This window comes from Rhea pennata, chromosome Z, assembly GCF_028389875.1.
Source record: "Rhea pennata isolate bPtePen1 chromosome Z, bPtePen1.pri, whole genome shotgun sequence".
In the NCBI taxonomy this organism is placed as follows: Eukaryota; Metazoa; Chordata; class Aves; order Rheiformes; family Rheidae; genus Rhea; species Rhea pennata.
In genome coordinates, this window is record NC_084702.1 from 15,265,169 (window position 1) to 15,280,901 (window position 15,733).

At 33.6% G+C, this 15,733-nt stretch overlaps 1 protein-coding gene across 1 annotated transcript in view; it reads left to right on the plus strand.

The window, feature by feature from the left end:
- SHOC1 (shortage in chiasmata 1) overlaps positions 1-15,733 on the plus strand; it is a 52,256-nt gene that overhangs the window by 32,508 nt on the left and 4,015 nt on the right. Inside the window, exons 15-25 of the mRNA XM_062600236.1 lie at positions 1,507-1,614; positions 3,397-3,584; positions 6,235-6,307; positions 7,752-7,821; positions 8,309-8,493; positions 9,026-9,131; positions 10,847-10,958; positions 11,974-12,095; positions 12,458-12,551; positions 13,661-13,792; positions 15,155-15,304. Of these exons, the coding sequence (XP_062456220.1) occupies positions 1,507-1,614; positions 3,397-3,584; positions 6,235-6,307; positions 7,752-7,821; positions 8,309-8,493; positions 9,026-9,131; positions 10,847-10,958; positions 11,974-12,095; positions 12,458-12,551; positions 13,661-13,792; positions 15,155-15,304 (1,340 nt within the window). The remainder of the gene's footprint in view (positions 1-1,506; positions 1,615-3,396; positions 3,585-6,234; positions 6,308-7,751; positions 7,822-8,308; positions 8,494-9,025; positions 9,132-10,846; positions 10,959-11,973; positions 12,096-12,457; positions 12,552-13,660; positions 13,793-15,154; positions 15,305-15,733) is intronic.

Genomic DNA, 15,733 nt, shown 5'->3' on the forward strand with positions numbered 1-15,733 from the left:
CTGATTATGATGTATTAGAAGACTATTATTCCTCTGTTGGTCTTTTACACTGAACATCACCAAGTTCTCCAGTCTTTCTTCATAAAACATGTTTTCTTACTGTCTTGTTGTTTTCATTCCAAATGTTCTGTATTCTGTACTTGATTTTTAAATATTTATGGCAAGTGGTGACAAGAATTGAACACAGTCCTTCAGCTTTAGCACCATCACTGATACAGAGGAGCAATCACTTCCTTTGTTTTGGTACAACATAGCACCAAGGTCTTTGTCTGTTTCTCACTAATTCTTCCAAATTTATACTTAAAAAAGTTTGATTTTTCCTTCCTGAGTGCTTCACATGTCTTTTTGAACTAGAAGCTATATTAATCATAGTACACAAAAGGGTTTATTCAGGGTTAGCTAACATTTCTCTGAGTAATCCTTAATCAGCTCTAGTCATTTATCTTCCCCAATTTTTTTTTTAGTATCCTGAAATGTACTTTCTTTTCTTAAGTCCACTTAGTCCACAGCATTCACATCTTTCCTTTCTTAGATAATAGCAGATAATAACAGATACTAACACTAGATAGTAAGATAATAACACTACCTCATGATTGCTCTTGTCCAAAATGCCTTCCTTCTGCGGAGTAGTAATTCCTCTCTGTTTAGTAAGATCCTTGCATGTTTGTTCAGAATGGGTATAGAATACCCTGTATCCCATAAATTGTTTTATTTACTCAAAGAATGTAAGACATCCTCCAAATATACCTTCTCAAAGTTTATTAAGATTCTCATCAGGAAACACAAATTAGGAGTGGGAAAGGTGATTCCATAAGTAAACACTTGGATCATTGGAGGAAAATAGGAATGGTACATGTGAAAACTAACCGGATCCAAACCACCTCCTATAAAAAGTGTAGATTTACAATTTATAGTTTAAATTTCAATGAAAAGGTTCTGTGAAATATGAGGTTGACATTGTTTTAAAATTGCTTATTAGTTAGCAAAGAGTCTCATTTGGTTTCTTGGGAAGAGTTCTGTAATGTTTGGAAAATTGGTTAGAAGGAGTGATGATGTCAGTGAAAATTTTAGTGATTTGCTTTGTTAGGTGGAGAAATAGTAACATGAACAGCTGGGCTTATAGGGAGGGCCTAAAGGACAGGTGGCTCATCCATTTCCATCCATATTTGAAGTTTCCGTTCCTGAAATCCATGCATTACTGGGGATTCACTGGCAGACCTACTGGAACTGTTATCCACTCCTCCAGCAAACATTGTCTATCTCTACACACCTCTCAAAAACACCCCCATGTTTGCTACTTGCTCTAGGTCAAATGACAAGGGAAAGGTTCTGCCATTTCATAGTCACTTGCCATCATTATCACCTCTGTCCTTCCAAGTTTATAGCTGCTTAATTGTGCTTAAATAAATTCTAAAATATCGAGATCTTCTTTTAAGATGCTTACATATGTATAGCATAATTTTTGAAATTTTATATGGACCACGCCTGTTTCTTCTATTTATAAAGGTAAAATAGATGAGAAAGAGACCATGCTGTTCAGACATGCTGCTCTAGTACATCTGTTGGTGACCGTTCGAGACCTTCTTTTAACATGTGGCTTGGACACAGCATTAGGTTTGTTTTTTAAAGTGAAAAGTACTACCTAGAATCCAAATGCTTGGTGTGCATTCTGCAGTTATTCCTTCATGTTTGTAGGCTGTGATTATTTGTCATCAGTAAACCCCCAGCATAGCTTCAGTATGTTTTCCAGACCCCTTTGTTTCCCTTTTTCTGTTCTATCTTAGATGTGAATTCACTACAAATTGTGTGTTGGTAGTGGGTGTGCTCACTTCACTGTTTATGTTTTCACTTGGATCTGCCTAAGAAACATTCATGGGAACTTCATCCACACACATAATGTGTTTTTCACTGTCTCTCAGAAAGACAAATTTATGTTGGAATCTCTGTCTGGAAACTGAGAATCATGAAAAAATGACAGGCCCTCATTTTCACAATCCACCCACTGAGTGGGTGGAACAATTTCTACCTAAAAATATTCATAGACTACTTGACGATGAATTATTTAGAACTGAGAGCATTTTAAGCAAAATATGAAATACTACTTAACACATCTTGGGGATAAGGTTTTTGAAGTTCGAGTTTAATTCTTATCATTAGGCTCACACCAAAGCTTTTTTGAGCTTTCTGCTATTAAGTTTAATCAGATTTGAGTTAACAAAATTTTTAGCAACTGATTTTACACCTGAAATTGGAATATTATGCTTGTCAAATATGTATATTGTGAATTTTCACGTAGATGTATCAGAATAAATTCATAAGGTATAAAGTCAGCTTTTATGAATGCCCTGGGAAAGTTAGACTCCCTCTGTATTTATGGAAGGAAATAAGGCACACTAGACGACGGCATTTCAGAGCACCTAACATTAGTCTCTCTGAATTATCCCTTGAAGGAGGATTTTTTTTAAATTGACTTAAAATGGAAAATATTTGTAGTAAACTGAAGCGGAGGGATGCGGGAAGAAGATTTTATATTTACTTAAGTATTTCTAGTCATAAAAGTATGGGAAGAAAAATGTATATAAATATGAGAATAAAGTTCTCAGCAGAAGTTTTTTCTGAGATAACCTTTAACAAACTAGCAGGATGGTAGGGAGACAAAGGAGCAGTTCCTTCTCGGCAGTTAGCAATTGTGCTTTAGCCAGAGCATTCCTACATGTTGTTTCATGATTACACAACACCTGTCCATCCAGATCCCAGAGATACCTGCCACAGGAAACTTTACACAACTAAAAATGATCTGAGAAAAATTTTTAAAAAATCACCCAGATACTGAGTAAACAAATTCTGAGATATCCTTTAGTCCTCTTATGTTGTGATGTTATGCTAAAATTCAGTGTACGTATGTTTTAGATACGTATTTTGTTTACACATTTTCAAATGTCCCAGGCATTGTTCTCTGTTTATACAGCAAACACATCATTCAGGGATATCTATCTGTTAAGAAGTAGTTGTGATAGTATGAACAGACTACTGAAAGCCACAAGTGAAGTAAAGTTTTTGAGAATGGGGAATATAAAGTTGTAATTTAGCATAAGCCCTATGGAATTAGTTAAGTGTAAGCATAATTTTGGTATCTGCAGCTCTAGAATGTGATGTTCTGTGACCTGGGCTCCTACAGCAGATATTGTAGGAGCTACAGCAATTTTCTAAAGGTCACTTATGCAGCTAATTAAAAATAGTGTTCTTGCATGTTGGTTAGTCATCAAATTTTCAGCTTTTCTGTGTGAGTTACCTTCACGTAAATTTTAGCTTGAAATGTAGGTTAGATAGAAATCTTGGCAAATATCTTTTGTTACTACAATTACTTTCTTTTTCTTTTTGATGCTTTATTAACAGGATATTTGTCCAAGGCAAAGGATATCTATAAAAACGTCTTAGAATCCTGTTTGGATAAAATTTGGAGGCAGTTGAAGATTGTACAGTACAGCAGCCAGAAAAAGCATGAAACCAATCCCAAAATAACAGAGCTTCGGTGTCAAATGCTAAATTGCATGCAAAGTGGTAGAGAAGAATGCAGTGTTAAGGTTAACAATGTAAACACATTTTCTAAGCAAACAAAACTGTGCCAAACTATAGCAATAACTATCAAACCAATTTCTTTCAACGAGGGCTGGTTTATGGAAGACAGTCTTATAATTAGCTTTCTAATTCACACTGTCTATTAAATCTGGGTAACATAAAGTTTAGGACCTCTTTTAGGAGCAACACAGATTTGTGCTTCATGGGCTCTCCCTTGCTGGAAGAGTGAAATAACTTACATAAGGTTTTAACATTGCAAGGATCTCATAGTATTGCAGGTGTTTTTTGTCATTAAGTATACTGTACCACATCGCTTTTTGGAAGTTAAAACTTCCCATTTGAAGGCCTCAATCTTCTTCTCATGCAAAGAAATCTAGAAACAAGTAAAGATTGTGTACTTGTGCACGCACAGAGTGGAATGTATGCATGATCCCACCTAGACAGCTCTGCTTGACCTCTGTATCAGACTAATTTCCTGACGTTATATAAAAGGCATACTCATAAAAGGTAGTTATAGCATTGAAAATAGAGTTGTCAAGGAAATTCAAGTTATCTAGAGGTATCTTTTTTTCCTGAATATGTGACCGTTTTAGATGATACTGTGTGGTACAAAACGCCATTTGCCGTGGCAGCTTGTTTATTATTTCATTTATAGATTATTTATCACATAATGAAAAAAGAGGAAATATATGTTTTCTTAAATGTGCTGTTTGCAATAGAATTTATACTGCTGAACACTCAGACAAAAATTCTACTTGCATGAATTAGAGTTCCTTTCCATGCTTCCCTTTCTGGAGCTTTCTTCTTCTTTACTTTCCGTTAAAAGAGTTGCACTAAGAGCTTTGGACACATTTTGATATAATTTTCCTGAAAAGAAAAATAGAAGAGCTTACTGTACATCCTTTTGCAAGTTAAAATGAAAATGAAGCAGCCAAAGCAAAATGCTGTTGATTGTTTTTGTTGTCAGCCTCTCAGTACCCCCTCCAAGTTGCCTTTAGCATTATTTGCTTCATCTTTAGAGAGCAACCCATTTTGCTTTCTCATACTAGGGTATGCTGTACTAAGGGACATAGGACAACTTTACCATCTGCATTTCAGCCTAATGATAATTTTCTTTTGCTTCTAAACCCTGCTAGATCTGATTTTGAAAAACATGTAACTCTCCTCAGTTTTGGCCTGCTTACGTGATTTAAACCAGGTCATACATGTGTACTTAGGCAGTCTAAGAGTATATATAAATTTATTCATGATTTTAAGAGTGTGCATTATTCACTTATATTCAGAGACAGAATTCAATGACTCAGAAGAGACAGAAGGAATATTCCTGCTTTAATGAGAAGTAAAAATTGCATTAGATAAGCCATTTTCTGTTCTATCGCATCACATCAGCCTTAGTTAATGTGATGTGAAATATGATAATCTGGTTATACTTTTATTAGCCAAAATTTGCATTGATGCAGGATTATAATGGGAAGTTGCCTTGCAAGCAAAAAAGTTGCCAACAGAATGGAATAAACGTATTTGAAGTAAGCTTCTGGGCTTTACTTTTTATTTCATTATTATTTGTACACATTGTTATGTAGAAAAAGAATATCACTAAAATATCGTCTAGCTCACAAGGGGAGATAATAAGTACAATGGTGGATGGTACATGAAAAAGCAGGTTGGAATTTTAAAATGCAGCTGTTCAAAACTTCTGCTTTAAAGAGAGCAAATGGTTTGCCAGGTGTCTGTTCTGTGTACCTACATACGAAAATAGATGCCTGCTTTAACCTTGTCACACAGACTGATACCCAGAAGTTCTTCTGTGACAAGGTCTAGCATAGTGTTAACATTTACATAAATAATTTTATTGTGTTTAAAAGTCTTAGAAGTCATGTGCCTTCTTAAACATCTGCTCCATGGCATGTACCATGAAACGGGCCTATAAAATGGCATAGATGGTTCAAATATTATCCTATTTGAAACAGAAGATATGGTGCAGAAGATACCTGCTTCTTTACATAGTGTGATAATGTAGCACAAGTTCAGTTTGTGTCGTTTGAATTGTTGGACGAGTAAGTTCTTTCCCACTAGCAATTCTTTTAAAAAGTATCTGCAATTTGTTAGATTGTAATTCTTTTCAAATTTTTCATCTTCAGCAGTAAGAAGAAAAACAATCTTTAACAATCTTTAGCAGTGCACTCAGTGCAATTCAGTGCACTCCATTTACAATACGGAAAATCTTGCCAGTTAGCTCAGCAGTACATCTAGTACCTTCCTCCAGTTCACTACCATCTTGCAGGCTAAATTTCTGATGTCTTCTAAATTTATGTCCATAAAGGTATCAGATTGGTCTGAAAATCTTATCCTTTCCCATAATCACTTTACTGGAACAGTAATCTCCCTAATGTGACAGCAATAATGTGGTATAATGTCTTTAGAAAAATATCTTGTTCTTGAATTCAGGTACTGATGTCTTTTGTAGTGTCATTTCTGCAACTCTTGTAGTAATATCACATATACACTTATTATTTTTCTGAATATTCTTAAGTTTATATTTTTTCTCACTGCTAAGTCAGTCTTGTATTTTATATGCAAAGGAGGAAGAAAGATATATGTGCACTGAAAGTACAATTTTTATAGCACTAGTTTCATTTACTTGCCTACTTTCAGATACTAATCATAACAAGAATGGATTCGGATAGAGAAAAAGCTGCCCTAATTCACGATTTGTCTACAGTGGAAGGTAAATTATGTTTTTCACATGTGTTTTTGAAAGATGAGAAAAGTGTTTTTCATTCTGTGTTTCACTGCATTCCTGCTTATGTGTTTTTCTCGTGTGTCACTCGTTTTCCTCAAGGACCTTTCTATTTACTTTTCTAACTGTTTTCTGTCTCCTGACTCTTCCATCTTCCTTTTCTTCCTTCTTACCATTTTAGTTTCCCTTGATTAAGAGTATGATGTCTTGTCTTGCAAGAGCAATGATAGCTCATCTGTTAAGTCAAGAGATTTATTTAACAGAACAAATAGGAGGTGTGGACAGTCCATTGCCTAATTGTAATTGCATCAGTTCTCTCAGTCTGTTGTCCCCCTTTTTTTTGCTGAGCAATAGTCATAATTTTTATTCTTTAAATATTTCCTAACAGCAGTACAAGGCAAATTCAGAACGCTTAACTAGGCTTCCTAACATAAAATCCTAACTGAGTAGTAGATGCATGTCATGATTCCCCTTAGACATCTATTTCTAATCTTGTTTGTTAATTTGTTCAATGTGTAAGCATAAGCTGTACCAGTCTACTAAACTCAGAAAGGTTTCCTGTTTCCCAGGCCTGCTAAGCCAACCAACACTTAGACCAGTTGATCATTTTATCAATAAGTAATTTTTCTACTAGCTTTTTCAATGTCAGGGATTCAGCTGACAGAACAAACAAGTTTCAGTAAGATTATTATTTGAGCCTGTATTTATGCCTAATGAAGCCTGCTGACTCTTTCCTTCATAGTTGTTTTTTAAAACCATTTTTATAGATCCTGCTTGACTGAGCCTTATCAACAACGTCATATGCTGTATTGTTCTTTTCCTTTCAAAATAAGGTTAAATTTCTTGTACTCTTAAAAGATAGATATCTTATCTTTTAGAATGTTTTGAAAGGAAGAGGCATGTTTGCAATACTATCACTAATTATAAAAATATTTAGTGAAAATTATTTGGTTTGTTTTAACATTTTAAGACTTGGTTATGAACACAGATCAAGCCAGCTAACTAAACTTTTGAAGAGAGGCATTTGTGTTTCTCAAATACTGCCTATTAGCTGCATCTTCCAGGCATACTTTTGTAACTTGAACTATACAAGCAATGTAAAGGAACTTAAAAGATCAACTTAAAGGGACAAAAAATGCTTCATTTTGCACTAGCCTTTGATTTCCCATTTAAAGTTGTTCAGAAATATTACTTGAGTACAAACTGGTTTAGTCTTAGTTCTTCCTTAGGCTCAAAAATAGAAGTCTCCAAATCATTGCAGTTGCCTGTGCAATACAAACTGAAATTATGTAGGACTTTTTCAAGACAGACAATGTAACTCATAGAATTTAAATATTCTATGTTATTCCACATTTATTGCTTATTGGTATGCTTTGATTTATGCCAGCAAAAGCTCACTTATTTGACTAAGGCTTTAATTCTTTTTATGCAGGTTTAAAAGCCATAGATTTGAATACTGAGAAAAAAGGAGCCTTTTTAGGTTATAAAGATATCATGAATAGGTAAGTTAAATTCCTGATTTTTGAGGATGTAGAGCGAAGCTAACTTTAGTGAAACTTCTTTTCATTTCCATGCAAGTGTCCTGTCTAGAGTAAAAATTTCAGAATATGGAGCTAAAACTCCATTCTGAAAGGTAAGAAATTTGGCCAAACTCAATTAAAATGCTTAGATGTAGGACTGACAGGAATTTCTGCTTCTATCAATCCTAAGTATTTTAGAAAGACTCCTTAATGAGAAAAAAAGGCTATGGCATTGTGATAACACCAGATTATGAAATTACAGGAAAATATGAGCATTTAAGGTAGAGAATAGGAGTGGGAAGGGAAAGTAAAAAAGGAAATTACAGTTTTTAAATTCAGGAAAGGTACCTTCTCTTTTGTGAATAGGCTTTAAACAATGACACTTCTTCAAAATAAAAATATGTTGATTTTGTTCTGTGGGTAGTTATACATGAACATAATTTTCTTAATTTTTTTTTTTTCTTTTAAGCCTCAGTAGATACTCCTGTCTGATTGTACATAATCAGCATATAGGAGCAGATTTCCCTTGGACACACTTCTCATTAGTGATGGAATATGATTACTGTGAGAACTCTTGCTGGAAAAATCTATGCAAAAATCTGAATATTACTTACATGACTTTTAAAACCATCCTCCCTGAAACAATACTAATGGGTAAGTGCTCTCCAGAATTGCAATAATACATAAACAGTTGGTCTGGGATCTGAAAGCAAAGCATTTCATATTGTCTAAAATAGTTAATTCATGTGTCTGCAGAAAGGAATGGGTAACAAATTCTGAACGCTAACAGAAGGCTAAGCAAACTGAACTAGTTTATCTCTTGAACTGTACAGCAAGATAGGAAGGGGCTTTTCTTGTGGGGTGAGCTTTGTTTTGGCTGAGAGGTAGTAGTAAAGGTTGGTGATCTTTTACAAAAGTCTTAGTAAGTTTTTTACAGTTGATGCAAGCTGTATCCACCCTCCTCGTTATAAGGGAAAGTTGCTGCAGATCCGAAGGAATAAAAGTTACAGCTTAACCTGAAGTGCCTTATTCATAGAAAGCATAAAATTGAAGCTTTTTTTATAGGAATGAAAAAGAAGCTGCTTTTTAAAAGATATATCCTTAATGAAGTGGGTGTATCTTTGAAAATATATTTTTTAATTTTCTGCTTATGAAATTACTACCTTACATATACAAACTGTTTTAGGGGATCACTGTGGTTCCTTTCTTCTGGAAGTGCAGATTCCCTACATATTTCTGACATCTGAAGGACTTGTTAACATGCCAGGTATCCTTCAGCTTTTGGAATCAGAGTGAGTGAAAATGACCTATTTAATTATAATGAATAGTTATTTTCCCTTTTCCAGGACGTGCATCATCTATTTGGCTATAAGGTGTCTACATGTTACTACAATTATAGGATTAACATTGCAAGAGACAACAAGTTCTTATACTGAAACTGATAGCTTAATTCTGTTGGTTCACATTCTGCAGAGCAGAATAGGTCAATTTGTTAATTATAATGATGAGCTGGAACCTTTAACCAAAACAACTTTTTAAATTATCTATCTTTCCCCAAAAATAACAATTTGGACCCAAAATATTTTGCCTTGAATAATTCTTTGTGCTTGGAAGAGTTTGTATTGTCAGTTTGGTTTTAATTCTTTTTTTTAATTTTAAGATCAGTGCTCTGCTAAAAAAAATACAAACTGAAGCAGTCTCATTTTCTGATCCTACATGTATTTCAGGAAAGGATAAGTTAAAAAGAAAAACTACTTTATATGTAAAAGATTTACTATTAACTTAATCTTGAATAATCCTTCAACTTGTACAAAAATTTCATGTTTGAAAATTTTTTGCACATGTGCATTATTTCCTTTGACATCATTTTCTTGTATTTTGCTTTCTTAAGAGTAAACACCTATTAAAAGTACCTTTTATCATGAAAGAAAAAGAGAACTAGAGGATGTAGCAGTTTTGCCAAACAGTGTCAGAGATGTAGATGGTTGATTTCACCAGGTTGCTGAAGAGACTTGCCGTTATGGATGTTCGTTGTATCCTACAGTCAGCTGTGAAGCCATTTTTGAACTGTTTCTAATATTCAGTTTACGTTCAATACACTGAACGTATTTATAAGTTTAATATTTAAAATTTGCACATTTAATTTGACATGCTCTTTTAAATACTGAGCTATTCAAATTCACGGTTCAGCCTGGCCAGAAGTGAAACAGTCAGGTATGCTTTACAGTTCTTTTCCATTAGATCTCTTAGCACTGATGAAAAAATTAAAAAGGGAAGCAAAGAGCTATGTAGTTTCAGAGAAACTTATAATACACTTTTTTATTAATTTATGGATACATTGTCTATCAAGTTTCTATGAAACTTACTGCTGGCAGAATCAGATTTAGAGTGTGCCTGTTTTCTGTTGTCTAATTCCCCTTCATTGGTCAAGACTCCCTTAAAACCATAAGCAAATGTGAGCAAAATTTAGAATCATGCAAATGGCAGATAGGGAACTTTCACTCAGTTCATTTTCCCTGTCCTATACAATCATGAAAAAAATAGACACAGTTTTAATTAGAAAAGATGGACTGACGATCAAGAGATCCTATTGCTAAAGCATTTTCACTTTTTAAAGAAATGCAGTATACCTTTAATTACTCCAAAAGATGTTAAGGAGATTTTAATTACTACTCCATAAACTTCAACATAGGTGTGTTTTCTTGATTTATTCACTTAAATTAACTTCCATAGTATATCATATTGTTTTGTACGCTCACTGGCCGTGTGTCAAGATAATACCCTGTTCAGTTAGCAAATAATTGAATCAAACTTGTAATATTTCAGTAAGTCTCAGCCACATTGATGTTTATTATTTGAATGTGTCTCAACTTAAAGTGAACTTGGGAGTTTGAGAGAGCTCAAGCTAGAGTAAACACTCTACATTTTGTACAATCTTATTAAAAGTTACAAATTATTTATTTGCTTTAAGAAAATGTGATTTAGTAACAAGATTTTACTTCTACAGGTACAACATTACCTTTATTGAAAGAAGCTGTTGTCATTCATTACAGCTCTTTGGAAATACAGATCAATATGTTGTTTTAACAGTAGATGAATGTACTGCAGTCTTTTTGCAGGTAAAAATTAAACTAGTATGTCCAAATTCTACTGTGTTATGTCACTTCCAAGTCTTCTCTGCATCCTTTTAACATATCTTTTGCTCCTCTTAATTATATGGAATACATGCATTGTGTCATAACACAAATTATTTCCAAGTTCATTATCTCCCAAAGTGTGTCTGTGCCCATTTGACTAGTTTAAAAAGCTCTCTTGCCTGTACATACATTTCTTCTCAGAAATGTCACATTTGAACTCCAGTTGAGTTGTACTAAGTATTGTTAAAGCATTTCCAAGCTTGCCAATAGGGTAGTATACAGTACTATTGTAATAACCAAACAAGTATATCAGAAAGGCTACATAATCTCGTTGGTGTACCTGATAATTTCTCCTGATTCAGAAAGTTATCTAAGTAAGTCTAGAGAATAGTTTGTCCTAGTTTTTATGGTAAGTAACAGTTTACAATAGTTTTAAATGGTTTATACAATGCAGAACAAGATCATGTCTGATTGAGGTTGTGTAATACTTGAATTCTGTTAATCTATTATGTAACAAGACAGATGACTTTAGAGATAGCATAATTGATCCTGAAAGATATATCAAGAATATCATAACTACTTCTGTAAGCACAATAATACAGATGAACATTCTCATGTGGTAGCATTTAGGAATGTTGTACTTCATAAATTTAGTACAACTATAGTGTGACTTACATAGCTTAAGAAAATACCTTGGAGGCTTGTAACAGTATTTTGCATGGTTAATATTCTCAAAAATCTTAGAACAGCCTGAAAAGTTGTAAGTAGTACTTCCATTTTTATATAAGGAAAACAGAGGCATGAAGCAGTCAATTCATTTTTTAAAGGTCATACAAAACAAATTGGGAATGCAGCCTAGATTTCTTTACTTCCAGATGTGTCTTAATACCAGTAATGTTTGTTCTCACTTCTATATAGTACAGTGATACACACTAAAGTGTTGCAACAGCTATGGAAATTTCTTTAGTGTTTACTTTTTATATTAATTTTATATTAGAATATAGATGAACTAAATTATGAGAAATCCTGTGATAATGTAATATTGAAGCTGATGGCATTATCACTCCAGTATACCTGCTGTTGGATTGTCTTCTATTCCAGAGAAAGACTGAGTTCAGAGTAAGTTAAAAGAGGTAATTTTGCTATCTTGCTATTATTTAAAAAATTTATCATTATAGCAAGCTGCAACAAGATAAGAACAAGATAACTTTCCTCATTTCGTCTTCTCAGTCCTTTTGCATCAGGCCAGACTTTTTTTCCTTGAAGGCTGACTTCATATTCTTCCTCATAATATATCCTTTACTATTCAGTTGCTTAACTATATTCTACTTCTCTTTTCACAGATATTAATGTTGAAGGCACAGTAGTTAGTATTCTAAATTCCAATAGATGAAAAATATTTATTAACACACATAGCAAGTGTTTTTGAATTATTACATGTTCATATTTAATATTAATGGTCCAATGGAAATGTTTTATAGGTACAGTCTCAGGGGAGCTACTGTGCTTCACCTTGTCTTAATTTATGCCACTTTGGTTCAATTTGCACAGAGATCAGAAGACTTTGAAGTAAAGGTAATTTTTTTCAATAGTCTATTTACAAATTTGTTTTAATCTTTGCTGTATGATATTCCAAAATGTTTAATAACATATGCATTCTACATCAAAAATACGAAATAGCTCAACTTGATTAACATAATTCTCTCTATGTACATATGTGTATATATGTACACACACACACATATATACATAGAGGAGTTTAATTCAGCACTACTGAAATCAGTGAAAAGACTCTGGTTGCCTCTAGCACAAGTTGAATCACATTCGATGGTAGCTGAAAACAGTGGTTTTACCACTAGACGTTAAGAGATTATATTGTCCTTTTAATTTTATAAATCAGTAGAGTATTTGGTAATTCTTCTTATGTCTAAGTTTTGAGTCTTTTAAAATTAATAGTATTTTATTAATTTAGCAGAAGAAAATACAGTGTTATTTTTCTCTACTATATCAGCTACTTTGCATGTTTTTATTATATACCATGATAAAATACCTATTTTATTTTTTCTTTAGAAATAAAACATCCAATATCTATAAGAATAGATATTAAAAAATGGGAAAACATTTTCATTTGACTCACAAAGATGATGTCTGTAACTTGCTGCTTTTGCATGACAAGTCATCTTTTATAAGTGAATGTTTTATTTATTTGCATATTAAAATATATTTTAAACTTGTCTGGTTAAATAAAGGTTAGAGATAAAGCCTTTTTCATTCCACATACACAGCAGTGTAGCTAACAGTTCATTTGAAAGTTACTTCCAAATTTTTAAGTATCTTAATTTCTTTAAACTTGTTTTATTTTCCGCATCCCATATTTATCTGTTTTGTTAGGAACTGATATTATACTGATGAACTTGATCACATATGAAAGGCTGTAGGTGGAATTAACTTCAACTACATAAGATTTACATGAATAAGGAGTGTTCTCTGGAGCCAGACTACTGGTCAGATGTTGGATTTCTACCATGTGACATGCATGGATCAGCTTTAGTGACTCTGCATTACTAGCCGTTGGGTTCAGGGCCAACTTTTAAGCTTTCCTATTTGTTAGCTACCAGTTAAGACATTTGGAGTTCTACTCCTTAGTATATATGCTTATCAAAAATACTGTGTGTCAATTCTAGGTGATTCTTATGCCAGGGATTGAAGAAACAGCTCTGTTAATTCGACAAATTGCTGACAACATTTTGATAGCATCTAATATCAATCCTCATGAATGGTTGGACAAGTCCTGGCTTTCTGTCTTGCCGTCTGAGGTTTGTTTGTCTTTTTCTTAAATTACATTATTTTCTTCCCATTGCTAAGACTCAAAGTTCTAAGTACTTTTTTGTTTTTCTGTTTTTCTTTGTGCTTTAAAATACAAGTATAATATAAAAATAAACATAACGTAAAAATACAGGCATAATGTTTTTGTCATCCACCAGCTCATGAGTCCAGCCAGTAAAATTAGGTGCAACCTGGACTACCTGTGCTTTCACAGTTAACCAACAGAGAAGTTTATCTTCCACATCTGCAGGCTAATGCGTAGAGTTGTTTAATTCCAGGCACTTAATTTGAAAAACTGTCAAATTGTAGAAGTTATTCTACAGTGGCTTCCTTGCACAGAAAAACAGATTCATCCATTAGTGAAGCTAGTGGAATTGATTACAGACTTACTTTAGCAAAAAATAGAATGAATTTGCTTAATTTCTCATATCGTAGTTGGTATTAGATATTCACAATAAGTGATGGAACAGGTCAGTCAATCACAAGTTAAATATATAATGTGCTTTAACTTATATATTAATATTTTCAAATTAAATTGTAGATTGAGGCATTTTAAGCACATTTGTGTTATAGGTTTGAACTCTGGTACAGCCAAGATCCTTTTTACCTTTTGCAGAACTCAGAAATACTTTAAAGCAGGTTTTGGCACCACCTGTCAAGTGTGGAGCACAGGATTATAGCTTTTCCAACTCAAAGGCTAAGGATACTGGTTAAAAACTCAGAAGACTAATTGGTTATGTCTTGTCTCTGTTCAAGGCATTGGATCCTGGCTTCTGTTGAGTGTAAGGCTCTGTGGAAGTCACGAACTGGAATCTGCCATTCTTAAATGCTACAGTTCTCAACTTGACAATCTCTGTGTGACATTCAACCTGCCTTGGGACTGTATTTGGCACCTGTCACATAGTTGTTTTAAAATCTAACAACTGTTTCATAAGACAAAAACATCTTTCTCAGTTTATCTTAAGTAATTCTCTTAAATGGAGAACAAACATGAGAATTCAGTAAATCTGGGAATGCATTTTGAAATCAAGTTTACATGGTTGACTGGTTTCATCCTTAATTATAGAAATGTCTCTTGGCTGTGCTTCCTTTTTTTTACCAAACTACTGTGCAAAATATATTCTTTTGCAAAAATGATGCTGTGTTAGATTTGTAGCCAAGCCCCCAACCCAATGTTTCCATGTGACAGGTCAGAAACATCTGTCTGAAGTGCACAGATTCAAAACGCTGTTTCTATGATACAGGGTATGTCCAAAGACTTCAGAAAGATGTCATTCTGCAAACAGAGGGAGGGGAACAAAAAAAGAAACTGTGATCAAATATGAATCTGACAATATTACTTCAACTTCCAGACAGAGAAATGCCTGCTTACTTTTCCATGTATCAACCCTCTAGTTGCTCAATTCATGTTAAAGAAGGGATCTTCACTGAAGAGGCTGCTTCTTGCAAGTTTTGATCAACTTCAGGAACTCCTGCCACAAGTTCCCAAAAAAGTTTTAAAGGTTGGCCAAAACTAATTTAAGTAGCAAAATGGCATTTTACATTATTATAATGTGGGGTTTTATCTGAAACTACATGTCTATTTCTCGTATGATTTTAAAAATGGAGGAACTAACCGTCATTGCTTTAGCATATCATTATTTATATCTAAGTTGATAGGTCTGCTAATTCTCAGCAGGCTTTGTCAGGTCACCACTATGTGCATGTGAAGGTTATTAGAACATTTCCTCAACTTGGAAATATTCCACTGATCAGCTTCCTGTCCATGCTTCTTAGTATCAAGTATGCTATCAGCATGCAAGCCTGTATGTTTTCTTATCACAAAAGATTTTTCCCAAGTAAATGTTTCCAGAACATTTTTGCTTCCTTCCTTTTATCTAGGTATTTCTTACACAATAATATATCCATCTCTCACAGATTAATAGTAGTAA